The following is a 26,125-nucleotide window of genomic DNA, read 5'->3' as shown; positions in this document are numbered from 1 at the left end:
ACTCTTACAATTTGATAATAAAAAGACAATTAATTTAAAATGGGCAAATGAATTGAATGGCCGTTTCTTGAAAGAAGATATACAAATGGCCAAAAAGCACATGAACAGATGCTGAACACCATAGGTCATTAGGAAAACACAAATCGAAATCAGGAGCTATCACTTCACACCCACTAGGATGGCTAAGTAGAAACAGACAATAACAAGTGTTGACGCAGATGTGGAGCCTTGGGACCCTCCTACTATGATGGTGGGAACTGGCAACTACTAACAGTCGGAGGGAAGAATGGCAGCATACCCATCTGATGGAATTTATTCAACCACTGAAAACTCGTGCTTATGAAGAGTCCGACAGAGGAAGCAAGGTGACTGAAAACAGCAGGATGAAGAGCGGACAGACAGACCAATCACAAGTGTGGGCTGCAGAGAGCGATGCCTACAGCAGGCCTGTGGAGCAGATGGGTCTTTGGAAGGTGAGCCCTAAGGGAGGGAGGGACCAGTTGGAGGGGGGAAGGGAAGAGTTGCTTGCTTTGTCTGCAGGTGATGGGGGCATGAATTCTGGGACCCTGTCTTTCCCCAGGGGGTGTGCAATCTGCTGGGTCCCACCAGTCCCCACAACTCATCCCCTGCTGAGCCTCGCCCAAAGCCCCCAGGCAGCACCAAGTCACCAAGGGTTAGGGGTGATCTGGGAGGGAATTTACTCCCTTCCATGTCCTTCATCAGCAACCCCACACTTCAGCCACTCTAAATAACACAATTTAAGAAAATCTTGAAAGCACAGGTTCTAAACAAAGCCCCTAATGTGCAGCCCGCCTCCCAGATGGATTGAGAATCTTTATAGAGAATTCCAGCGTTGGCACTGTGGGGACAGCCCGCCCTGTTGGGGCTGTCTTCTCCCCAGGCCACGGAAATCAAGTCACCTTGGGGCAGTTCTCGAAGGGGAACTGCAGTTCAGCAGGTAAAGCCAAAGGGTGGGAAAGAGCCGCGCGGGAGCCAGGAGTCCTGGACTCTGATCCCGGCTCGGGCCCTCTGCAAATTATTTCTTCTTCCTGGGCCTTGCTTTCCCCCTGTGTGAAGCGCGGTGAAAACCGACATGTCCCTAGTGCCTCGGTGGGGAATCGCCGGCGTGGTGGCGGGGCGGGGGGTGGCGCCCAGGCAGGTGCACCTGACCGCTGCGGGCAGCAGCCCCCAACTCCGCAGGCCTCCGCGAGCTCCTGGACGACGGGAAGAATGCGGCCGTGGAACTGAAGGAGTCCCTGCTCACAGGGCAGGGAGGGCGAGCGGAGCGAAGGGCCCCAGCGGAAACACGCGACGCCGGGCACAGGCTGGGCTCGAACCCGCGGACCCCGCACCCGCTTCCAGCCCCTTCCCGCGCGGGGCGGTGACGCGAGAGGTCACGTGATCGCACCCGGAAGCGCGCCGGGGGCACAGGCTGCTGGGCGGTATAGTGCTGCCGCCGGTACGTGGTCCTCGCCCTCCTTCCGAGCGCGGCTCCCCGCGGCCCCTCCGTGGGCGGCCGGACTTCTTGAGCGCCCCTCCGGCCCGCGCGGCCCTCCGGAAAGTGGAGGCCGACCACACCCCGGCCGCACGGACCCCGCCCTTCTGGCCTGGGTCCCGCAGCTTCACCTCTCCGAGCCAAAGTTTCTGCAGCCACGGAGTGGGGCGGGCACCCCCAGCCGGGCCCTCTTCCCAGGGAAGCTGTGAGCTTCGCGGGGGCTTGCGGGGGGCTGCGGACACTGTGGAGTGCGGGGCACATGGAAGGCTGCCGTTGCGCAGGCGCCCCGCGGAATCTCTCTCCCGGGTCCTCCAGCCCAGCAGGGGCCAGGCGGGTCCCGGTCGGAGGGGAGCACCCCGAGACAGAGCTGCTGGGAGGGCGCGGCGGCCCGAGGGCGGTTTGCTGGGGAAGGCGGTGAAAATGGGGCCGGGGCTCTTCCCCACATTGGGCCCGCGCCATCTGGAGCTCCAGTGAGGCCTGTGTTACCACTTCGGAGCAGGATAGAAAAGGGAACAGGGAAATCACAAAATGACACCGGCATGGTTCGCTTTCCAACAGTCATTTGGAATAAAACAGTAGAACCTAATGTCCGCTGAAAAGCATTTCCACTTTTCTGGGAATATGTCATTAAGGCCGGTTATGCCGCTGATGTAGCAAGTCTCAGTTACGCTGCAAAAGATGCTGAGCTCCCACTCTCCTTTCTTGCCTCTTACTTGCTTACAGGGTTGGGTTTCCTAGTTAGTTTACAGCTTTATGCTGTTCTGCTTTTCATTATCCCAATGTGAATAATTCTGGAGCCAGTTTAGTTCACCTGTTATTCGACAAAGGGAAGCTGGGGAACAAGGGAAAGTAAGCCCACTTCATGTAAGAACGCAGAGTTTGCTAAGGGCTTCCAGCCTGGTTATTCTGTCTTTCCCTACAACCCTGTAGGGAGGTAGAGCAGGGGTTTGAGACGCAGGGGTTTAAGTGCCTCGGCCACCTCAAAACTAGAACCTGGTGCCTTTTGTTTTGGTTTACTTCATCATCCCAGGATGTCCCCTCCCTTCTCCTGGGACCGCTTCCCTGTGGGGCTGGATGTGCTGTGCAGCCTCCAGTCACTCCTGGCAAGCCCCTTGGGGCTGCTCAGAGCGGGTTTGCTGACCACACCAGAGGTCTGAGTGACCCGTGGTAAAATGAGGGTGCCTGGAAGGAAACAGTAGGCAGGAATTAATGGTTGTGGGTGCCTGCTATGCCCAGAGGACTGTGCTGGCCGGGTTCGTGTTCTCAGTGGCGAGAGGATGGGGGTGGATGGGATACAGGGCACCCCGCACCTCCTGGCTGTGGAGTGTATGTTCTGAGGAGACTCCCTAGTGGCCAGAGAGAGACATTTGACCTCTGAGCCCTTCACCAGCTTGTCCTCCCAGAAATGGGCAGCAGGCAGATGAGAGGCTCTGCTGGCCCTTATGACTTCTGTGTGTTATAAGCATTTGCAGGACCTGAGATGCTGCGCTTCTCTGTGTGAGCTGGTCATCGAGTCTGCTGCAGCCCTTTCAGAACCTCTGGCTGGCTGGGGGCTTCACGGTGCTCCTTGCCAAGGTAGGTGATCCTGCCTGACCTGGGGGCAGAACAGAGGCAGACAGTACCCCCTCCAGGGCTGCTCGGGGGCAGTGGGCGGTACCCACCGGAGCAGGCAGTGGACTGCTTCACACTCCGTTGCTCTCCCCCTTCTCCGCCTGGTGTTTAGCAGTTCCATGGGAACAGGCTACGTTCTTTGTTCACTGTGGAGGAACCACCTTGAGGCCAGGGACTCAGAGTTAGAGTTGATAAACCCACAGGAAACTGGGGAGGAATTCAGTAAGTGCCACCAAGCTGAGCGCTAGGGGATTCTGAAGAGTGTCACTGAGTCCAAGACCTCAAGATGCTATGATCCTGTTTGAAACTGGACATCCACTCATGGGGCAGTTGGAGCAGAGTTTTCTGGTCATGGTCACATCTTGGCACACATACAACGTAATCTTGTCCACGTGGCACACTAAGGGGCATGAGAAGATGAGAAGCCTCTGCCTGCCCTTTATTCGGCCACAAGCAGATGGCTGGAGAGCTCCGGCCTCCCCTGGCTTGGTCAGGCTTCCCCAGGCTTGAGAGGATGGATGTTCTGCCGGCCCCCGGAATGAAAGGCACAGTGTGGGACACTCTGGCTCAAGAAGCTCCCCACTGATGAATAATGAAACACATTTTGTATAATCAGGCATTAATATGTGTGACACAGAACGCGTGGGTGGTGGGAGGGGCAGTTTTGGGGGGCCAAAGGCACTGGTGGGTGTGGCTGAGGAAGCAGCAGCTACAGGAGTGTGAGAATGAGCTGTGGACAAGGTTAGGCAGCCTGTTTCCCCCCAGAGCAGAAGGAGCTCACAAAGGAAGTTATGTCATGCTGAACCCACTCCTGGGGGCTTTGAAGCTTGTCTTCTGGAGCTGTTTTTGCCTTGGGGAGAAACACATTTCTGAACTGCCCGAAGGGAGGTGCGCTAGCCTCCCTCCATCTAGACCAGGCACCGACGGCCACGAGCCACCACACTGCCTGTCCTCCTGGGCGGTTGATCCTCCGTCCTGGTCAGGAGCGGGGTCCTTCCATAGGTTTGGTGCAGGTAGGCCTGTATGCGTCTGATGCTCTGGTGAGAGGCGTGAGAAAACACAGAAGCAAGAGCCCCAGCCTTAGGCCTGGTTTTTGATCCCAGGGGCTCCGAGCTGTGCTGAGTCCTGCTGTAGAAAGTGGGAGTAACTAAAGATTCCTACATCCTTAGGTGGTTTTGAGGGTGTGACAAAATAACAGCAGGAAGGCCCCTGCCGTGGGGCCTGGTGCCCTGTGGGGGCTCAGTGGGTATTGGCTGGGGTTCTCATCCGCTTCTTTACTCAGGCTGAGCTTCTGGATAAAGAGGCTGGGAGGTGACCTTGCCCTTGCTTCTCCCTGGCAGATGAAGTGTGTCTTGGTGGCCACAGAAAGTGCAGAGGTCCTCTTCTACTGGACAGACGAGGAGTTTGCAGACAGTCTACGGCGGAAGTTTGGGTTTGAGGGAGAGGAGGTGAGTGCCGGGCCAGCGGGGCATGGGAGGGAACAACAGCCCAGAAGTACCAGGCGGCGGGAGAACCTGCCCCTCCCCCGGGCTCCTGCACACCCAGCTGCTCATCGTCAGCAGTTGGCCTCTTGGTCCTCTCGAGTTGGTGACCTCACCCCTACTCTACCAGGGCTCCTCGGGCTAAACGAGAGCCAGAGGACGGGGTAGAGTTTTAATCACACAACAGAGAAATTTGGTGTCCTCATTTCCTCTCCCTAAAAAATGTAGCATAAACTTAACCCATCGGTCTTTTAAAGCCTACATTAGGGTATAATGGACTTACTGTACACCGAACGCTCTCAAAGGGCAGTTGGAGATACGTGCGTGCGCATGCGCTCGCGGACACACACACACACACACACACACACACACCTGTGATTCTGTCACAATCAATAACGTAAACATATTGTTCATCACAGAAGTTTGTGACCACACCCTACCCTCCCCCCAGCCTGGGCCATCACCAGTCTGCTTTCAGTCCCAATGGAGGAGTTTGTATTCTGTAGGTTTTTATGTAAATGAAGTCATGTAGTATTTACTCCAAGTGGTTTTGGGGTAGCTTCTTTCTGTCAGCATAATTTTGAGATTTACCCATGTGGTAGCGTGTGTCGGTAGTGTCGTCCTTCTGATGGTTGAGCAGGGGGTCGTCGGGTATCGACAAGCCATGGCTTGTGTATCTGGGTACCTGTTGATGGTAACTGTGTCCCGCTTTTGACTTTTCCCGATAAAGCAGATGTGGACATTCATGTGCAGGTCTCTCTGTGGACTTCACTTTTTACTTTGCTTGGGTAAATACCTAGCACAGAAGGGGTAGATCATGGAGGTGCATGTGAAACTTTGTAAGAAACTGCCAGATTTTGCCATAGGGGTCGCAGCACATCAGAGCCCCCTACTCACATATGAGAGTTCTACTTCCATAACCTTGCTAACACTTGCTGTGGTCTTTATAATTTTAGCCATTTTAATAGGCATCTCCTGGGTCTCATTGTTATAATTTTCACGTCTTGTTGGCTGATGATTTTGACATCATTTCATGTACTTATTTTCCCTCTGTGTCTTCTTGAGTTGAAGTTGGTTCACATTTTGCTCGTCTTTTTATTGGGTAGGTTATTTCTTACTATTCTTAATGAGTTTTGAGAGTGTTACGTAGTTTGGGTGCAAGTCCTTTATTCGGTGTTTTGCAAATATTTTTTTCCAGTCTGTTTGTTCTCTTCACATCCGTTAACCAGTATTTTGTAAAGAGCAGACGTTTTTCATTCTGATAATCTTTGTCCAACCCAAGATCCGAGAGTTTTCTCTGTATTTTCTTCTAGAAGTTATATATGTGTGTGTGTGTGTGTGTGTGTGTGTGTGTGTGTGTGTGTATGCTTTTTTTAAGCTTTTTTTTATATTAGGTCTCTTTTTTTTAGCTTTTATATTAGGTCTAATGATCCTCTTTGAATTTTTGTATATGATGTCAAGTATGGATTAAGGTTTATCTTCTGCATGTAGACATCCAGGGTAATCCTGAAATATTATAGCATGGAGATAGTCTTCATTTTCACTCATAATTTCTACTCTACATTTGAAAGGAGTGATTTATTTTGAAAACTTTTTCCAGATGAATATGGAGTTAAACATATTTGCAGGGAAAGCAGTAGAGAGCATCCCGGCACTTCCGCAGCAGCCCCGACAGGTGGCTTGCCTGGCCCCTTCTCGCTCTGCTGGGCGTAATCACCGCTCAGCCAGTTCCACTTCAGCAGCTTAATCTGCCCAACATCCCCACTATTCTTGTCCCCGTCTTTAGGAATAAAGATATCAGAGATCATGACGTTTTAGTGGTTTCCTTTAAGCTAAAAAACTGGTCTATTAGGTTCTTTTATTTTTAGCAGTCAATACATACAGTATTTTTATTTTTTGAAGAGAGAGAGAATGCAAGTCGGGAGGGGACAGAGGGAGAGGAAGATGGAGAGAATCTCAGGCAGAGCCTGACATGGGGCTCAATCTTGGGACCCTGAGATCATGATCTGAGCTGAAATCGAGAGTCAAACGCTTAACCGACTGAGCCACCCAGGTGCCCCAATGCATATAGTTTTTTTTAAAGAATTTTTAAATATTTTCGTTCTTAACCTACTATTTCAATCAGGTTAGCTGAAGAAGCCAGCTGTCAATAGACCTCTGTATCCCCAGAACCTGCCGTAACATGAACAGAAAGGCACTCAGTATATCGGTGAATGAATGAATAAAACAAAAGAAGCAAGTTATCTGATCGTGTTTATCTTCCTTTTTATTAAAAACCTCGTAAGGGAACAAAATCCTAATTTTTTTTTTCACTTCCTAAGTGATTACTGTAAAGAAAAAAATGCCTTTAAAGTTTTATTTTTATGTACACAACGCTATTTTTTTTCCTGATTCTATAAATAACATGAATTAATTGTAGGAAATTTGGAAATACAGAGAACTCGTTTTTAAATGACCCATAATTCTAGTACCAGAACCATTAGCTCTTCTATATATTTCCTTTGGGTCTTTATCTTTTATATGTAGTTGGGATCGTACCACATTTACAGTTTTATTTTCTGTTTTTCCACTTTCCATTATATCAAAAGCATTATTCTTTTTTGTTAAATATTCTCAAAAGCACAAATCTTAGTGGAAGCATTATATCCCAGTGTATAAATAAATGTATCATTTATCCGACCATTTTTCCCATACTGGGCACGTATATTGCTTCTCGTTGACTAAAACTGTTGCTGCAGGGAACATTTATGCTTGAATTTGATCCCACATCTCATTATTTCCTTCGGATAATTTCCTATTAATAGAAACGTTGATTCAAAAGCCATTCAGAGATAATGCACCACTTTATAATTCCAAGTAATAGTAATTCCTTTGCACTCTGCCTACACCAAGTATTTTCGTCTTCCCCAACCTTTTTAAAAAAGTCTCACTACACCTGCAGGAAAAGCCACTCCTTTAAAAACGAGTTGCTGTACATAATCCAGATTTTTAAGCAACTTTCTCTTACCATAATCTGTTCGTGGCAGTTCAAGAAAATTGTGGCACATGAGTAATTCAACAAACGTTTGGCTCTGTGGAGGATATTCATTCAACAATATTAATTGAGAACCTACTATACGCCAGCCTCTTGGGGTGAAGCAGTGAACACAGCAACAGGATCCTGCTCTCGTGGAAGTTAGGGCTACAGAGGGAGGACAAAGAGTGAACGGGGTGCAAAGAAACACATGAGTTCAGGGAATGTTAAATGCGCCAAAGAAGTTAGACCATGTGGGGTGGGAAGTGATGGGGGCAGGGTGGCCAAGGTGGTCAGAAAAGGGGCCATCTGAACTGGGGCCCAGGAGCCACGGCTAGCGGGACCCACCTCTGTTCCTGAGCAGAGGTGGAAGGAAATCTGTCCTGCAGCGCTGCCTCCTGCTTCTGTTTGTAAATGCTGCTCATTGCCCCTGGTTAGGTGCGTGTTTTTTCTTTTCAAGGCAAGGTCTTACTCCTCTCCTTTCTTCTTTTTTTTTTTATAATTTTTTTTTATTTTCTTATAAACATATAATGTATTATTAGCCCCAGGGGTACAGGTCTGTGAATCGCCAGGTTTACACACTTCACAGCACTCACCATAGCACATACCCTCCCCAATGTCCATCACCCAACCACCCTCTCCACACCCCTCTCCCCCGGCCACCCTCAGTTTGTTTTGAGAGATTAAGAGTCTCTTATGGTTTGTCTCCCTCCCGATCCCATCTTGTTTCATTTACTCTTTTCCTACCCCCCAAGGTCCCCACGTTGCGTCTCCACTTCCTCATGTCAGACTCTTCTCCTTTCAGATTTCACAAGCTCAAAGTCGGGATTCGGCTCTCTCCATATTTCGGTCAAGTCTCCCCAGATCAGCGGGGGGAAGGGCAGCTGTTCTCCTTTCTTCCCCTTCCAGTGAGGAGGGTTTGGGGGGGTGCCCATTCTGCTGGCTTTATGCCAGTTTTATCTGCAGATTTTCAGCAGCTTTGTCCAGTTTCTCTTTGGTTCTCTTTGTTTTGCTCCTGATTTTGGAGGGCAGAGAAAATGGCTGGAGGAAGAGCTTGTAAAAGTGAAGGTTGGCTTGTTATGGAAATAGGGACGGTACAGAAGCATAAAAAATTGGGGGGGAGGGGTCTCTCCTACTCTCTCGGCCAGAAGGAATACCTTTAACAGTGTTACACTGACTTTTTAAATATTTTTCAATACTTTGTTTTTTCTATGTATTTTAAAATACTGTTCTCAGCGATTTTTTTTTTTAAGGTAACATCAGAGGAATTTTCCATGTCCTTGAAACTTCCAGTATTTTAGGTTGCTTCACATTCTTCCTTCATTTAGCTGAGCTGTTACTTATTTAACTGTTTCCCTGGCACTGGGCATTTCCAGTTCTTGCAGTCACTTGCTGCTGTAAATTATGCTGTAGTGAGCACCTTTGTGTGTTTGCCTTTGCCCTATCCCTGATCGTTGTCCTTAGGATATGTTCCCCCAAGGTAGACCAAGTGTAACAAAAAGCACGGACTCAGGGACATGTAGGGAACTTCCTCAGAGTTGGTCAGTTCTCCATTAAATGCCCCCCGCATTGCACTGTGGAGATGGCCTGAGTCCTTAATGTTTCCTTCTGGATTCAGAGCCAGAAGGGCACAGGTACCTGGCTGATCCTTCCCAGCCTCTTCTAACTACCACCAGGGTGCTGGGGGCAGTCTCCTCTTGCCCCGCTTCCCTGTCAGGACGGTGGTACCTTCTAGGCAGGTCTAAAACAAGGGACACCCTTGCTAGCGAGGCCTGGGTCTTGTCCATTCCTTTTGTCACCAGGGTCTGGCACTCTAAGCAGTGTTACTTTCTTCCGTCTTGCAGCTTCCCGCCCTGGAGGACCAGCTCAGCACCCTCCTGGCCCCGATCATCATCTCCTCCATGACCATGCTGGAGAAGCTCTCAGATACATACACCTGCTTTTCGACGGAAAATGGCAACTATCTGTACGTCCTTCACCTGGTGAGTGTGTAGCCCCGGGGCCCATGTTCCTCTTCCCTCATCACCACGGGCCGTCCATGAGCCTTTCCCTTGAATTTCAGATTCCCTTAGAAAGTAGAAACCACTCTATCAGATTCCCCGGGGATCTAGGCCTCCCCTCACTCTCCTTCGGGATCAGGCCAGGTGAGGGGTCCCCGGGGCTGGCTGACCCCAGCCCCCTTGGCCCGCAGTTTGGAGAATGCCTTTTCATTGCCATCAACGGAGACCACACGGAGGGCGAGGGCGACCTGCGGCAGAAGCTGTGTGTGCTCAAGTACCTGTTCGAGGTGCACTTCGGGCTGGTCACCGTGGACGGCCAGCTCATCCGAAAGGAGTGAGTCCACTCTGGCTGACTTTGTGTCCTGTGTCCGTGTGTGAGGGAAACCGAGACGTGAAGTGGTTTACTCGGGCGCCTGCCTCCCGGTTCTGTGCCCGTCCCACTCCAGGGCCACGGCGCCGCCTGGACCAGCCCTCCCATGCTCGGAGGGCTCTCCCACTTGTTGCCTCGAATGGCAGGAGCCTGCCCAGCCCTGGCGGTAACTCTGCTCCTTTGGTGGATGGTGGGCACAGGCAGCTTTCTCAGGGTCTCTCCTGCTCCGCCCCCAGGCTGCGGCCCCCTGACCTTGAGCAGCGAGTCCAGGTGTGGGAGCACTTCCAGAGCCTGCTGTGGACGTACGGGCGCCTGCGGGAGCAGGAGCAGTGCTTCGCCGTGGAGGTGACTACTGGGCACAGGAGGCCTCAGGCCCCAGGGGTGCCAGGTCGGAGGGCTGAGGAGACACACCACTGCCCCATCACGAGTGAGGTCACGACAGACCCTCAGACTCTTACCTTTAGAAGGTTGCTGTCTGTGGCTGCATGGTGGGTTAGATGCTCTGGTGGGGTTCTCTACAATAAAACAGACATTTTAACACAATTTGGGGCTCACAGTAAATTATGGAAATTCTGAAGCTAGCTCCCTCCATTCTGACTGCCCCCATCCTCCCCAAGAAATTATATTGAACCGAAACTAGCGTGGAAAGTAGTGAAAAATAAACAGCCCTACAGGGAAGATGGCCCGAGTGCAATGATGGTAACACCACCACCAGCACACTGACTTAGGCCCTTAGCAGCCGCAGAGCTGAGCCCGAGACTCCCAGGTCAAGCGCCCACGGAGGAGCTCAGGGGGTCCCTGCAGTACCGCTTCTGGCTCCCTGTGGAGACAAACACAGATTTCCTCCCTAGGGGCAGTTCTCACCCTCAGGGTACATCCGAATCATCTGGAGGGCTTGTGAGAGAAGGGTTGTGGGGCCTCACTTTTCCAATGGGGGGGGTGGTGTGGAGATTCTAGAATTTGCATTTCTGACGAGTTCACTGGTGAGCTGATGATGCTGGTCCCGGAACTGCACTTTGAAAGCTCCTGCCTTAGAGGACAGGTTCGGAGCAGCAAACAGCAGCTCACAACTGACAGATGCACCAGGACACAAGCCAGCACGAGTGAGAGGAAAACCAATCACCAATAGATTTAGACCCCTAGGAGCTTGATATACTGGGATTATTCAGTCCAGAACGTAAAATAACTCTGAAATATTTAAAGACTTTAAAGCTAGTTGAGAACCCATATAGGTATTTTAGAAATAAAAACAATTGTTAAAATAAAAACCTCAAAGGATGGGTTAATCGTGGATGAGACATAACTAGAAAGAGAATTAGTGAACTGGAAAACAGATCTGAAGGATTCGTGTGCACACGCTGCTCACTTACTCCTCTGAGAAATGTACAGTTCCTACTACATGTGAAGAGTGTGCCAGGCCCTGGGAACAGAGAGTAAAGATACTGTCGCTGCCCTTGAGAGGAAGTCAGCTGTACACATACGCCTGAAAATACAACCAAGCATCCAAGGTGCTGCCATATTGCTTTCCCATCCAAATCCATGGTGGTGCAAGGGATGCCATGGTCAGCTCTCTCTGAGACATCAGGAAAGTCTTCTTGTAGGAGGTGGCCTGTGCAGTTAAGATAAAATCCACACTTCTTCCAGAACCGACCAGGCCCTGGATGACCTGCCACTGTGGGACTCACCCCCACCTCATCTCATGCCCTTCTGCCCTTTCTCACTGTGGCCTGGCCCCCCGGGACTTCTTTCCCTTTCAGGTGCACTGGACATTTAATTCTGTGAGGTTCGGTAGTCGTTAGGTACATTTGGCTATTGAACATTTGAAGTCCAGTTTGCCCAAATTGAGTTATGCTACACATATAGAATATACTCTGAATTTTGGTGACTTAGTATAAAAACAGAGTGTCAAACATGCCATTAATAATGCTTCTATATTGTATGTTGCAATAATAAGATTTTAAGTATATTAGGTAAAATAAATCATTAAAATTAATTTCACCTATTTCTTTCTACTTTTTAAATGTAGCTACTAGCAAATTTTAAATTATTCCTAGGGCTTTCCTTCTATATTAGTTGGACAGCACTGCTCCAGACTTTTCCCACCTCAGGGCCTTTGCATATGCTCTTTTCTCGGCTTAAGGATTCTCCCCCTCCACTCTGTCTGTTAGGATTTCTTGTTCTTTAGAGATCAGTTTAGAGGTCACTTCCTCAAGGACACTTTCCAAGGACACCCTACCCAAGTAGGTGCTGGTCAGTACCAGGTGTTTCCTACACAGCACTTACTAGAGTTGACGTTTCTCTTGTCTCTTTCCTTGCATATTGTCTGTCTCACCCCCTAGAGTCTAGTGACTGGACCATATGCCCAGGAAGGCTGACCCGAGTCACCCTATTCCCTAGTGTCTGGCCCGTAGTGTGCATTCAGCATGGATGGAGTGAGGAGACCCACCAGCCCGGCCCTGGAGCAGGGGTGGATGGTCAGTGACATGGCTTCCTTTCCCTGCCCTCTAGGCTGTGGAACGGCTGATTCACCCTCAGCTCTGTGAGCTGTGCATAGAGGCCCTGGAGCGGCATGTCATCCAGGCTGTCAACTCCAGCCCCGAGAGGGCCGGCGAGGAGGCCCTGCACGCCTTTCTGCTCGTGCACTCCAAGCTGCTGGCCTTCTACTCCAGGTGAGCCCTGGTCCTGGCAGCAGAGGCCCAGAACCCTAACTTTCCCCCAACCCCCAGCTGAAAAAGCACCACCTTCCCAGCCAAGAAGACCTTCAAGACGGGTCTCTTCCCTGAAGCCTCCTTAACTCTTTCATTCTTGGCCCTCTCAGCTCATTCCCTTCTCTGAGTTAGGTCTTCCTGGAACACTGTCTCTGAATCTGAATTCTAGAACTTCCCCATGGGCTGTAACTGGTCCCCGGTGGTTTCTCATGGGTGTTTTTTTTTTTCTTTAACATAACAAGTTTTATTTCAAAAATTAACGAACTGATTAATTTTATTTGTACCTTGCCTTTCTTCAAGAAGGATGAAGCCAGCTGACACGTTCATAAATTCCTTGAGAGCAGGGACTTTGCTCCAAACTCCCTTAACCTGCCTGCCCCGCGCCCACTGTTACCTACAGGGGGCGCCAGTGTGCACTGACAGCCGCCTGCTCTCTCTGCAGCCACAGTGCCAGCTCCCTGCGCCCGGCTGACCTTCTTGCCCTCATCCTCCTGGTCCAGGATCTCTACCCCAGCGAGAGCACAGCGGAGGATGACGACCCTCAGGTCTTGGGCCGGCTCACCGGGGAAGCTCCCAAACCCAGGCTGGAGTGTGCTGGGCGGGCCACCTGGCGAGGCTATGTTTCGGCATCACAGTTCTGGGCCAGCGGGGGTGCTATAGGCCTTGACTCCCTGCTGTTTTCAGATGTAACAGGAATTCTACAATGATGTGGTTTAGTCAGTGAAAAGAGCAGATTTTTGGAGTCCTTGCCACTCTAGGCCTCAGTTCCCTTTTCTGTGCACTGGGACAAGGGTTGTTTGGAGGAGTAAAGGGGACAGCTTACCTAGAGCCCAGCCATGCCTGGGGTGCTTGGTGGGTGCTAGCCACTGTCCTCGCCCACCGCTGACCCCATTGTCAGTGGCAGTTTGGTTACCACTGTGTTGGAAGTTCGGACATATCAGTGGTTCTGGAGAAAGACTAGGCCACCTGGAACTGAAACCTCAGTGGGAAGTGAGGACGCCCACCCAAGGCCACATGGTGGCGGGAGGCACCAGGGTGGGAGGGCTGTGGGTGGAAGAGCTGGGATCCGATGGAGGAGGGGAGGAGCAGATCAGAGTTGCTCTAACTAGGTTTCCCTTGCCCATGACAGCCTTCTCCCCGGAAGCCCAGGAGCAGCCAGAGCATCCCCGTGCAGCAGGCCCGGAGCCCTGCCTCCACAGCCCGGGCCAGGAGGAGTTCCGCGGCAACTGTATGTGCTGTGCGCCTGCTGCGTGGAGGGGTGGGGGTACCAGGACCGAACCCCTCAGGAGAGGCTCTCCCAGCCCTCAGCCCAAGATGCCCTCTTCTCCCTTCCAGGAGACCGACAGCTTCTCCCTCCCTGAGGAGTACTTCACGCCTGCTCCTTCCCCCGGAGAGCAGAGCTCAGGTGAGACGTGGGAGGAGCGGCAGGCGGCAGGCGTGGGTGGGGGGAGCCCAGATACAGACACCGGGATTCCCAGAGCGCAGGGTGCTGCCCTGCACCACCCCCAGCTCCAGCCTGGATGAAAGCGCGGCCCCGGAAATGATTCTGTGTGACAAGCAGATTTCATTTAAAATTTCATCTCCCATAGGTGTAATTTCTGCCCCTTTTTGGTAATCAGTTAATAAGAAACTAAAATTAATAATCATTTCATTTCAAGTATAATGATTTAAAATGTACATATTTAATTTCTATACCTTACTTTTTTTTCCAGAAGATGTGAGTGGGTAAACAGTAAAAAGAAACGGAAAACATTCAAAATCTTGCTAATGAATAGACAACATTGCCGAGAACAAAGATAAGCCAGAATCTGTACTGTTGCCGTCTCTCTGGGTGGGCATCATGTTTACCTCTGAAGTTCTTAGGGAGAAGGAAGGATCATGTGGTTCCCATCACCTAACAGAGGAAGGCCAGGATTTTAGGAGAAGACCCTTCTCGGGGACTGAGTTTTTTTTTTGTTTTTTTTTTTTTAATTTATTTGTCAGAGAGAGAGAGGGAGAGAGAGCGAGCACAGGCAGACAGAATGGCAGGCAGAGGCAGAGGGAGAAGCAGGCTCCCTGACGAGCAAGGAGCCCGATGTGGGACTCGATCCCAGGACGCTGGGATCATGACCTGAGCCGAAGGCAGCTGCTTAACCAACTGAGCCACCCAGGCGGGGGACTGAGTTTTGAAAGGAGTTTACTGTGTGGTGTCCTTAAGCCAGTGGTTCTTAACCCCGGCTGCACTTGGGAGCCCACCAGGCGGCTTCAGCCAGGGTGAAGGTACAGTCTGCGGGCTGGGACCCAGGTGTGAATGCTTCTAGAAACTGGCCCCGTGAGCCTGGCGAGCATCAGAGTGGGAACCGGCCCTGTGCACAGATTCAGGTTAGCACAGTGGTTCGAAGCCCTGTTACACTGTGGGCTTACTTAGGGGTCTTTAAAAACTACTGAAACCAGGCCTGCTAGTGCCAGGGATTTGGACTTAATTGATCTGGAATGTGGCCTGGCCATCGGGATTTTCAAAAGGTCTCACGTGCAGCCACAGCTGGAAACCAGTGGGTTAGATGTTCTTAACTGTAATTCTGTGGATGGGCTTCAAGGAGCCTGGGATCCCCCAGAGCCCACACCAGCTCCTGTAGCCTTGCACATTCCTCTGGGCCCAGGGTCCATAGCTGCCCTCTGGTCTCTAAGTTCCCCGTGAGCCCAGAACACAGCAGGAGACACCGCTTTGGGGTCGTCGCCAAAGTTCCTTTTTCTTGTAACTACTCGCTCTCCTCGTCCATCACAACCTTCCTGCTGGCCTCTTTCTCAGTGGTTAGTTTCTATGCCTCCGAGCTGTAAATAATGCCATTTCACAGCGCCTGGAACTCACCACTTACAAGTGGCTTGAGTCAGACTTGTTCATTTGTAAATCGGGTGTTCAGAACATGGAAATGGGCTTCCCTAGAGAAACATGATTACAAATGATAGCTATCTGCAATGAAATATAAGGGAGCACTGTATTATTACAAACAGGTAATATTTCAGATCCGTAGTGGGCTCAGTAGGTTTTCTGGGAAAGGGAGGCCGCTGCGTTCCCTGCGCTTAGTGGGTGCTCAGTAGAAGTTTGCTGATTGAGTAAGTGTGCTGCCTCCTGGGGAAGAGGCACTGTGGTAGACAGGAAGAAACGGAAGGAGTGAGAGGGTATTCATGGGGGCCAAGAAGGGCCATGCCCCACCTCACCCCTGCCGGGTACATCGTCAGGAGCCCACACCCAGCAGCTGGCCTTGCGGGGAGCGTCTCTTCCACAGGCTGCTGGGGGACTGCAGAGCACACCCTGCACTTCCAGCCTGGGGTCCGATGAGCAGGGCAGGGCGGCTCCAGCCCCTGCTACGTGCCCTCGCCCCCGCCAGGTTCTCTGCCGCACCCTCCCCTTCTGACACGCTGCTGGGCCATTGTTCAGGCGTTTATGGTATTTATGTTCTCTTATGGCCCGTGTGTCCTGTAGGTAGCACTGTCTGGCTGGATGAGGGCACCCCACCCACGGATGCTCCCCAGGTCCAGGTGAGCTACTCCTGGGGGAGGGAGGGTCCATAGGCACCGGCTGATTTGAGATGCTGCGATGGGCCCTGGGGACTCCAAGGTGTCTCCTCCCTGTAACTCCACACAGGGCCAGTCCTCCTGCTGCCACCTCAGGGCTGGTCAGTGCAGGGACAGAGCTCGTCCCAGAGGCCGGGGCCAGGGGGGCAGGTGGTAGGCAAAGGGTGACCTCAACTCCGGAGGACTCCCACCCTCCTCACTGTTGTTGGGACTGAAAGTCCAGCTTAATTGGTGATGACTTTCTCAATTAGAAAGTAAGTATATTCATTGTAGAAAAATTGGGAAATACGAAAGTATGAAAAGCAATGAAAATAACTCAGTCAGTCTTAATCCTTTGTCCAGATATTAATTACTATTAATATTTTGGGATGTTTCCTCCTGTCTTCCCTCTGATTTTATGTTCACATATGGACGTATACACGTGTATATGTATATTTACATACTACATGTTTTTTTTTTCTTTTACCACGTTTGAATCCTAATGTCCTTCATTACACTATTTTCCTTAAGCGTTTTTCCATTTACTCCGTGCTGGTCTTTAAGGGTTAAGAGTCCGTCACGTGCCTCTATTACTTATTTTAGCGGATTCCCAAACAACTAGTACATTGTTGCTAGGTTTGGGGCTGTTCTAGAACAGTAAGACTGCAGTGCCAAGGTCTCGTGACATCTCTGGTGATTTCCTCAGTTCTCTACTTTTTCCCACTACAGCCTTTCTTACTTATTTAGTAAGGCTGGATTCTTGCTCATTTAGTCCTCCCACGCCTCAGTTTCCACCATGAGACCAGCAGTCTGGATGCTCTGAGGATGGGTAGAATGACGGCGTTATTGACAGGCCTTCGCCCCAGTGAAGGCCTGGGAGGGAGCTCCCCCAACCCCCAACCATTCCTGCCCTTTCAGTCTCTTTTCTACCTCCCTCCCCAGGTCCTGTTCCCCACGGCCCCTGCTTGCCACCCAGTCCTGACTCTGGGTTGAATGGCTCCAAGGACACAGGGAGACCAGCAGGAGCGGTCCTGGAGCTGCTGGGGCCGTGGTAACAGAGTACAGGGGTTGAAGAGCTGGGTTGCTTGGAGCGAAAGTGTCTACCCCCATGGTTCACAGGGAAGACAGCGAATGGGCGACCATGGTCGGTGCATGAGGCAGAGGCTGAGTGGCTCCCACTGGAGCCCTCCCACAGACAGCTCTTCTTCTCCACAGATAGCTGAAGACACCCTCCAAGTGCTGGTCCCACCCTCCCCAGTCGCTTCCGGCCCCAGAAGGATCTTCCTAGATGCCAGCATCAAGGAGAGCCACTGCCCCATGGTGCCCCACACTGCATACTGTCTGCCCCTGTGGCCAGGCATCAACATGGTGCTCCTGACCAAGGTGGGAACGACCCCCACCTCCCTCAGCAGTGCCCCAGCCAGGACTCCTCTCTGCAGGCTTCCGCTGTTCATCACGCTCTGCGCTGCTTCCCGTAGGGCCCCAGCACCCCCCTGGCTCTCGTCCTGTACCAGCTGCTGGACGGGTTTTCCCTGCTGGAGAAGAAGCTCAAGGAGGGGCAAGAGGCCGGGAGCACTCTGCGGTCCCACCCCCTCATGGGGGACCTGCGTCAGAGGATGGACAAGTTTGTCAAGAATCGCAGGGGGCAAGAGATTCAGGTGAGACCTGGGTCCCAGGTATGGTGGCCTCTGGGAGAGGAGGCAGGGCCGGGGTGGCAGTGTCTGTTCTGCTCACACTGGGGAAGGGAGCCCCATCATGGGCCCATGATCCTTGTTTTCCCCATCATGAACTGATAACAGAAATGTGACGGTATTTTCAGAGCCAGAGCATTTTGATGTGAGTTTGGTAGAACACGAGTTCAATTTCCTATGTTTTATGTGAGGAAACCAGAGCTGAGATTACTGGCAGGCAGATGGCAGGACCAGAGCCTGACTCTAGGCCGCCGTGAAGGCCAGCGGCCTGCCCCCGGCATCCCTCCTGGTGTGGCAGCTCACGCCGATGTGCGGGATGCCCACCCCCACCTCAGGTGGGAGATGAGACCGGGAGAGGCCTAGACGGTAGAAACACCATCTCTGCCGGGAGCCTAGCAGGAGTTCAGGAGGGGTAGGTCACTAGGAAGCAGCTGGTGGTGCTTGGGTCCGAGGACCCAAAATTCACTGTGGCTGCCGTACATGGGCATCTGAAAATGAGAAGAAAGATTGGAGGAGACGGAGGGAGTGAGTGAAGCTCAGACCCAGATGGACCCAGATTGTGCAGTGAGCGTGGGGGTGGGGCGCACGGTCCCCCTTTACGGCTCTCGCCGGGCCCCACCTTCACACGCCAGTGCCTGCCCCACGTCCGCTTCTGTTCAGGGCACTCGCCTGTCCCTCCGACAGCTTTAGTTCACGCGTCTGTGCCACTAGGCAGTGAGCCCCTGCTTGCCGCACAGAAACTGCTCTTTAAAGAAATGCCCACTGGTGTGTGGGGCGCAGAGAGCTGGGGGACCTGCCGGAAAGCCGGCTCGGACTGCGTGAGGGCAGCTGAGCCTAAATACTGAAGCAGATGAGAGGTGTGGGTCCTTCCCAGAGCCCGACATCACAGGCTTCCCCCCGAGACCTCACTGTGGGGCCATCAGCGCGAAGCCAACCTGTCCCGTGTCCTACAGAGCACCTGGCTGGAGTTTAAGAGCAAGGCTTTCTCCAGGAGCGAACCCGGATCATCCCAGGAGTGAGTGGTGGGCTCTGAGGATGGGCGCGGGGGGAGTCATTTGGACAGAGGGGCAGGTTCCTCCAGGCCAAGAGGGAAAGGATGCTCAGGAAGGCACTGAGGAGGGCCAGGGGCTTCCCAGAGAGCAGAGTCCCACCTGCAGATACTGGAGAGGGGCTGGGAGGCAGGGGGGCTGCAGGTGGAGGAGGGGGCCTTGAGGACTTAACGTGGGGTAGGGGCTTAGGTTCCTGCCCAGCCTCAGCCCTGAAGGGTGCACTTTCCCTCATTTCCCTGTAAAATAAACTGCGGCGGGGGCGGGGGGGCAAGATTCCAGGAGCTTCCACCCAAGTACTGCATACCATGGTAGGGGAAAAGCGGGAAGCTTCCTCCTGAATCTCTGAGGGCAAGGGTGTGCTTCAGCAGCTGTGTCTATCACCAGTCAGGTGACCCTGACCCAGAGGATGAAGTCCGGTGGGTTGTAGGAGTGTGTCTGCAGCACACATGCAGACAGCCCCCCTCCAGGGCCCTTCCCGCTGTCATGCTCTCTTTTCCCGGCATCAGGCTGCTCCAGGCCTGCGGCAAGGTGAAGCGACAGCTTTGTGCCATCTACCGTCTCAGCTTCCTGAGCACGGCTCCAGGCCGGGGGGGCCCCCATCTGCCCCAGCAGCTACAGGACCAGGTCCAAACCATCATGCAGTAAGTGTGGGTGCCCCCTCCCGCCCCGTAGCTGGACCAGGAGCCACACCACACCCGCCTCCCTGCTTCCCTGACAGAGAGAAGCTGATGGACTGGAAGGACTTCTTGTTGGTGAAGAGTAGGAGGAACGTCACCATGGTGTCATATCCTCCTGCCTGAGCCCCTGGTGTCCGTCTGTCCCCCGCACCTACCCACTCTGTCGGAGTGTGGGCTTTCAGGAAGGAACAGATATGTTCCACCAGCTCAGCATCTTTTCTCTGAAGAATAGGAGATACTGTCACAGGTGTCTTGTCTGTAGGAATGCTCCAGGACTGAAAGTTCCCAAATCCCTGCTGTCCCACAGGGACTTCCTAAAGGCTTTGGGGATTGTTTATGTTGACATTGTCTGGCCAGCAAAGTGGTAACAGGTATTCCAGGAGGGGCAGGGGTCCTGGGGTCAGGTGGGTTAGAGAAGCCATGTCCTCCTTAGGAGTCACAGAACACAGTGGGATGTGAAGGTTCTGAGAAGGCCTGCACCAAAAATGTTTATCCGTTTAAAAACCGCTGTCCAAGACCTGTCTGACCATTTACTGTGGAATACTAGTTCTATCGAATACTGATTTTCCCTGCAGCTTTATATAAAGCAGCTTTTTCTGTGTTGAGATCTCAGTATGCAGGTGAAAGGGTAATAGAGGCCCTCTTTAGCCGCCACCCTGCCATGTTGGCTGTTCCCTCTCCAGTGGGAACCTTCCAGCTTCACGAGGTGAAGTGTGGAGAGATGAGCAAAACCACGCCTAGGGGTGTGGGCTAGGCAGTCAGCTAGGCTCATTTATCAGAGGGGTAGCTCTGCTGTCCCACCAGCCTCACCGTGTATGTGATGTAAACTCATCCCTCATGAAAATGATAAAATAGGAACACTCACTATGCCTGTTGGGTCTAGAAACCCCCAGGTTAGATGTGCTAGTGTCAAGGGATCCATTGTACTTGCTTCATAGAATTCCACAGTGTTGGGGGTTCAGAGGTAAAGAAGTCTGGGAAAACAGGGACCCTAGGGGGTTGGCTGGCATGGCAGCTGTGGGGACAGGTGGGCACAGCAGGCCTGGCCTCCGGACTCCACTGCTTTCCTTGCCAGAAGCCTAGGTGGAGGACAGAGTTACACCCGCCTTGGTCCCTGGCTTTCACCTTAACCCCGACCTTCACCTACCTAGAAGACTTCCCAGGCTTGGTACATTTCATCTACGTGGATCGCACGACTGGCCAGATGGTGGCCCCTTCCCTCAGCAGCAGTAAAAGGATTTCATCGGAGCTGGGCAGGGGGCCGTTGGCCACGTTCATCAGAACCAAGGTAACCATTGCCTGGCCCGGGTAACTCTTCACCGCTGTCAGACAAGATGTGCTGGCCTGACCCCTATCCAGAAAAGACTGATGCCCCACCCCCCCAGGGGCTCCCCTGAGGCCTTGGGCCCACCCCACCTTAACCCTTACTGTACTCTTCTGTCGGTGTCTGCACCCAGCTGGTCTTCAGGCTTCCACCCTTGGCACCCAGGGCCACATGGGCCTCAGTCGGTGTGGGGGGCACCTTCCTGGGTGTCTTCTAATGTGCCCGAAGGAGCATGTCTGGGCAGTGAGGTCAACTGGGGCAGCGGCCAGGCCCTGACATTGTGCTTGGCATAAATAAATCCCAATAGTATTTGTTGAATGAATTCAAATGGAAAGAAGAAACGCAAGGTCGTTCAGTTTGGATACAGGATTTAACACTAGGTGGTTCGCACTAAAGAAACATTCTCTGGGGGTTCTTGTATTCTCTTTAACAGACTCTTTCGTGGCAAACTAGTGTATTTCTATATAGTAGGTAACATGGTATAAATATAAATTAGATAGGTTCATCTCGATAAAGCATATGCTAATAGGTAAAGTCAGGAGGAAGACATAAGGTGGGTTGGGCTCTGCCTTTCCCTGGCCTTGTGGCCCGGGGCATTACGTGGTCTGAGTGTCCGTGCGCTCATCTGTGAAGGAGGCTACTGACACTGTTGACGTCCACGCGTGGCAATGATTACAGATGCGTGAGAGCTTGGTACGTGGCACAGAAAAGAGAACTCAGGAAACAGTTGCTGGTACCGGCCTCCCAGCCATCTGTCGGGAGATCCTTGCAGTTCTCTGGCTGCATTTCTTTGCATTGTTTTTCTGTGCGGTTTTTTGCCATCAGTCATAGTCATGGATCATTCTGTAGGTGCAATTGTGTTTACCCACGTTTTCGCTTTCTATCTGATGCATTTCCTCATGTCATTAATTCTTTATCAACGTGATTTTTAACAAGTCCACAATAGTCCATCATGTGGCTGTAACATAATTTCCTTAGCCATTTCCCCAATGTTGGACAGTTAGAGTGTTTCCAGGCTCTCGCAGTCATAAATAATTCTGCAGCACATACTTTCGTGCATCCATCTTTGTCCTCATCTGATTATTTTCTCAGTATGGATTCCCAGAAATGGAATTACTAAGTCAAATGGGAGGAATGTTTCCAAGGTTATTGATACACATTGTCAGATTGCTTTCCTGAAAATACAGCAAATCCGCAGACGTATTTGCAGATGTAATTAGACATGATGCTGTGGTCAGGTTGGCTGTGAATCATGCATGCCTTCCACAAAGCTCTTTGGTGCAAGAGCTCATCAGACCTTTTCCAGCCCGGGAAATGGAGGAGTCAGGCTGTCCCTGCTGTCCTCCCTTGGGCAGGTCACAGGTAGCACCGGGAAGTCCTTGATTAGGCAAGAGAATGTCACCCAGGGGATCCACCGCACATGGTCCCTTGGTCACTGTGTTTCTGTCGGACCTCTTGGTGAGCCCTGGCTGGGACTTTACCCTGGAGCAGAGGACATGCCTGGCTTGGGCTCCTCTGTGTTCACATGCCCCGCAGCACCTTCCTGGTGTAGAAGCTATGCCAGATGCCCGGCCCTGGAGGGGACCAGGTGGGCAGGTGGCCCTGGACAGCAGGAAGGGTTTCCAGGTGGCCACACCCTCATCTCCTGTTAACTAACCACATGCTTGGCTGTTTTCTGGGCTGAATGATCAGTTTACTAATTTGTGGCTTCTGTGCATGGTAAAGTTAAGTGAAGTATTTTTATGTATATTTTATTGTCGTAGTAAGGGGGGGGCAGGTAGTCCACCCACCCACCTGATAATGATTTGTTTCTGAGCTCGCACTCTGATCTAGGCCATGCCTCTGCACTAAGGAAACAGGCGAGCCAGAGCAGCGCTGGCCTTCCAGAAGCTCCTCCTCCGAGTGCTTTTCTTCCCGCGGCAGGAGCCTGAGCCCAGGGCCTGCTGTGAGGAGAGAGCCAACCCCGCAGGCCCTGGGAGGCTGTCGGGGCTGCCACGAGCACGTTGTCCCCCTGTCCCCCAGGTCTGGGCTCTGATCCGGCTGGCACGCAGATACCTGCAGAAAGGCTACACCACACTGCTCTTCCGGGAGGGCGACTTCTGCTTCTCCTACTTCCTGTGGTTCGAGAACGAGATGGTGGGTGCAGCCAGGTCCCGGGACAGGACCATCCTGAAATGCTTTCCTCTCTGCTCACTCCGGGATCCCTTCCTTCTGCACTGTGTTCAGTCTGTCTCTTCATCTCTTCTCGTCCCTAGTGGAGCTAACAGGGAGCCACAGCCGCTGGGACCCAGACCTCAGAGGTCCCATGTTCAGGGGCGCTGTGTGACCCTCCAGCAGCTGTCTGAACGACTCATGCTGTCACTCAAGGCAGCGTCCAGGTCGCACATGCACACATGGATGCGTGCCCGGTGAGAATGGCTCCTCACGCATGCTTCTGTGTGGCCGGCCGCCCTTACAGAGCATGGCACGCTGTCGCTCCCGCTGGAAAGGCCTGAGGTTCAGATAAACCGAGGTTCAGAGCAGTTAAGCAACCTGCCCAAGGTGAAGAGGACAGTCCGGCCTCCTGGCCCAATACTTCCCTCTCTAGCCCTCACAGTTACCCCAGTGTAAGCACAGGACTATTTCTCTCTCTCTCTTCTCTTTCTTTCCTGTTTCTCTTTGGTATCTCCTCACTTGTCACTTGGAGTCAGTGTTCCAGCTCTCTCTATTCCTTCTGCCGCTCATGCCCCCTCCACCCCCACTGGACCCTGCCCTCTCCCACTCCTGGCACCAGCCCTTCTTCACTCTGCCACAGGAGTGACAGCCAGCACCTTCGAGAGTGCAGGCTCCTTCCTGGGTCTCTCACAACCTCCCGTCCCCCGAGCCCGTGCTATGGTTGGGGTGGGTGTTATTAGCTCCATTTTACAGAGAGAGACACTGATGCATGGAGATCAGACTCCATGGTCAGGGCCACCAAGGTCATAAATGAAACAGCCGGAACCCAAGCTCAGCTCTCCTGGCCAACAGGCTCCCATCTGTGCTCCAAGCCTGGGGTGTGTGTACACCCTTTACCTTAGCTTCTGTGTGTGTGGCTGGCCCGACGGAGGGACAGACTGAAGTAGGGCTGTGGGGGGCAGAGCCAGCTGTGGAGGCTGCCTGCACCTGTGCCATCCTGGGCAGCCACCAGGCACTCTGAGCACACCTCCTCGCCTGCAGGACGAGCCCCACGGTGCCCACGTGAGCGTGGAGACGATCCCATGATCGTGCCCAACACACAGTGGCTGCCCAGTGCATCTTAATTCCCTTCTCCTCCTTATCCTTTTTTTAAGATTATATTTATTTGTTTGAGAGAGAGCAGAGTGAGAGAGAGCAGAGCAAGAGAGCATAAATGGGGGTGGGGGTGCAGAGGGAGAAGCAGAGTCCTCACTGAGCAGGGAGCCCGATGTGGGGCTTAATTCCAGGACCCTGGGATCATGACCTGAGCCGAAGGCAGATGCTTAATGACTGAGCCCCCCAGGTGCTCCCTTCTCCTCCTCATCCTGCCCTGGAGACTGTGGTCACTTTCACAGCACAGACTTGGGCCTTTTGATAATGCCCAGCCCTTCAAAACCCTGCAAGGCCACCTCCCAGGGTCACGCTCCCGGCAGCTGTCCCGAGCTCGTGCGGGTCCCTGACTCAGGTCCGCGCACTGAGGGGAGTGAGAGCCTCCCCACATGCACCGGCCAGGCACTCAGAACTTGACATACGTCATCTCAGTATCCGCTGGGAGGTTACTCTTAGTCCCACTTCACAGTTGAGATGTGAAAACGAGGTAGGAAGAGGCCCAAGCAGCAGGCAGCCACCACGCGGGCTGAGCCAGGCCTTGAACTTTGTGTCCGACTCAGGCTCGTGATCTCTGCAGCACACCACCACCGCCCCGTGTAAGAGCCTCCTCTCCCACAGGGGTACAAACTGCAGCTGATAGAGGTGCCCGTCCTCTCGGATGACTCCGCGTCCTTCGGCGTGCTGGGAGGAGACTACTACAGGTGACCGCGGTTCACAAGGCTGCAGGGAACAGGGGGCACCCCGACGAGTGCCCCTCCCCCACTGAGGAGCAGCTCATCCTTCAGGAAAGCCCCCCAGGAAGCCCTCAGTGGGAGCTCTTTGCTGCCCAGCCCCGTGTTCAGCGAGAGAGGGTGGGTGGGCGCACACCCGGTTTCTACCCGTCTCTGGCCGCTCGCGTCCCACCGGCGTCCGTGCTGGGCCCTCAGCCTTCCCCACCGGCTCTGTGGCTTCCCGTGGCTCGGACATAGCCGTCGGCAGTCCCTGCGCAGGACTGGGAACCCAGAGGGGTGGAGTATGCGGCCCCGGGGCCATGCCTCGTGCAGTTGGGTGGGAAGGCTTCACTGGCCAGGTGCTGGGGCCTCGCCAGGTGACAGTGCCCATGCTGGGCCAGAGGGTACGGGGATGCCTGTGTCGAGGAAGGCTGCTGTGGCCTCGTTCCTGAGTCCTGTCCCCCCTTTCTCCAGGAAGCTCCTGCGCTACTATAGCAAGGGACACCCCGCTGAGGCCGTCAAGTGCCATGAGCTGCTGACCCTCCACCTGTCGGTCATCCCTACGGACGTGCTGGTACAGCAGGCCGGCGAGCTGGCCCGGCGCCTGTGGGAGACCTCCCGCCTCCCTGTGCTCTAGGCCGGCGCAGCCCGGATGTGCACCCCTGGTCCCCATGCAGAAAAGCCACCAGGGGTGGAACAGCCCCCTGGGTCTCTTAAAGAAACCACCTAGACTAGGCTCCCTTCCAGGTACCAAACCCCCAAATTCTCTTTGGAGGAGGAGGGAGGTGGGAAGGGTCCCTTGTTCTCCTTAAAACAACAGTGGCTGTGAGGGTAGACCTGGGGCACCTGCTTTCAGAGCTGCCTCTCCCTTTATCCCCAGGAGACAGGGAATCCCCAGTGCCTGCAGGTGTCCGAAGATCCCTTCTTTAGGCTCCTTGGAGTGGAGAAAGAGCTTCCTCAGGAAGCTGGTTCCCTCCCCAAATGCAGGGTGCTGCCTTGGCTGGATGGGAGTTCCTGCTGTGCCCTTCCTCTCTGCAGCTCAGGGCGGGTCTCCCACACCTGCACCCCGTTCCCCGCCTTCGGAGGGCTGGCACCAACCTCTCAGCATGGCTGGGAGGGCGGCCCGGCCCGCGGTGTGAGCTCAATAAACGCCCGCTGT

At 53.1% G+C, this 26,125-nt stretch overlaps 1 protein-coding gene across 7 annotated transcripts; it reads left to right on the top strand.

The window, feature by feature from the left end:
- The first annotated feature begins 1,420 nt into the window (after positions 1-1,420).
- On the top strand, positions 1,421-25,860 carry LOC111145264 (HPS1, biogenesis of lysosomal organelles complex 3 subunit 1). 7 transcript variants are annotated; one of them, XM_022500066.1, is made up of 20 exons: positions 1,421-1,459; positions 2,959-3,070; positions 4,447-4,554; positions 9,445-9,582; positions 9,792-9,934; positions 10,207-10,315; positions 12,479-12,639; positions 13,121-13,223; positions 13,808-13,906; positions 14,014-14,083; positions 16,142-16,197; positions 17,428-17,595; positions 17,691-17,870; positions 18,857-18,918; positions 19,459-19,593; positions 19,671-19,736; positions 20,773-20,917; positions 22,976-23,089; positions 24,875-24,957; positions 25,441-25,860. In XM_022500066.1, exons 3-20 carry the CDS (start codon positions 4,447-4,449, stop codon positions 25,601-25,603), a joined length of 2,103 nt encoding a protein of 700 aa, XP_022355774.1. In that variant the 5' UTR covers positions 1,421-1,459; positions 2,959-3,070; the 3' UTR covers positions 25,604-25,860. The 7 variants fall into 7 exon arrangements, with proteins under 7 accessions (XP_022355774.1, XP_022355777.1, XP_022355776.1 ...); XM_022500069.1 differs by having other exon boundaries at positions 1,447-1,459; positions 2,968-3,070; XM_022500068.1 differs by lacking the exon at positions 1,421-1,459 and adding an exon at positions 1,596-1,700 and having other exon boundaries at positions 2,968-3,070.
- The last annotated feature ends 265 nt before the right edge of the window (positions 25,861-26,125 follow it).

The sequence above is a fragment of the Enhydra lutris genome, unplaced genomic scaffold (assembly GCF_002288905.1).
Source record: "Enhydra lutris kenyoni isolate GAN:26980312 unplaced genomic scaffold, ASM228890v2 scaffoldscaffold12, whole genome shotgun sequence".
In the NCBI taxonomy this organism is placed as follows: Eukaryota; Metazoa; Chordata; class Mammalia; order Carnivora; family Mustelidae; genus Enhydra; species Enhydra lutris.
This window is presented reverse-complemented; position numbering and strand designations above follow the sequence as displayed.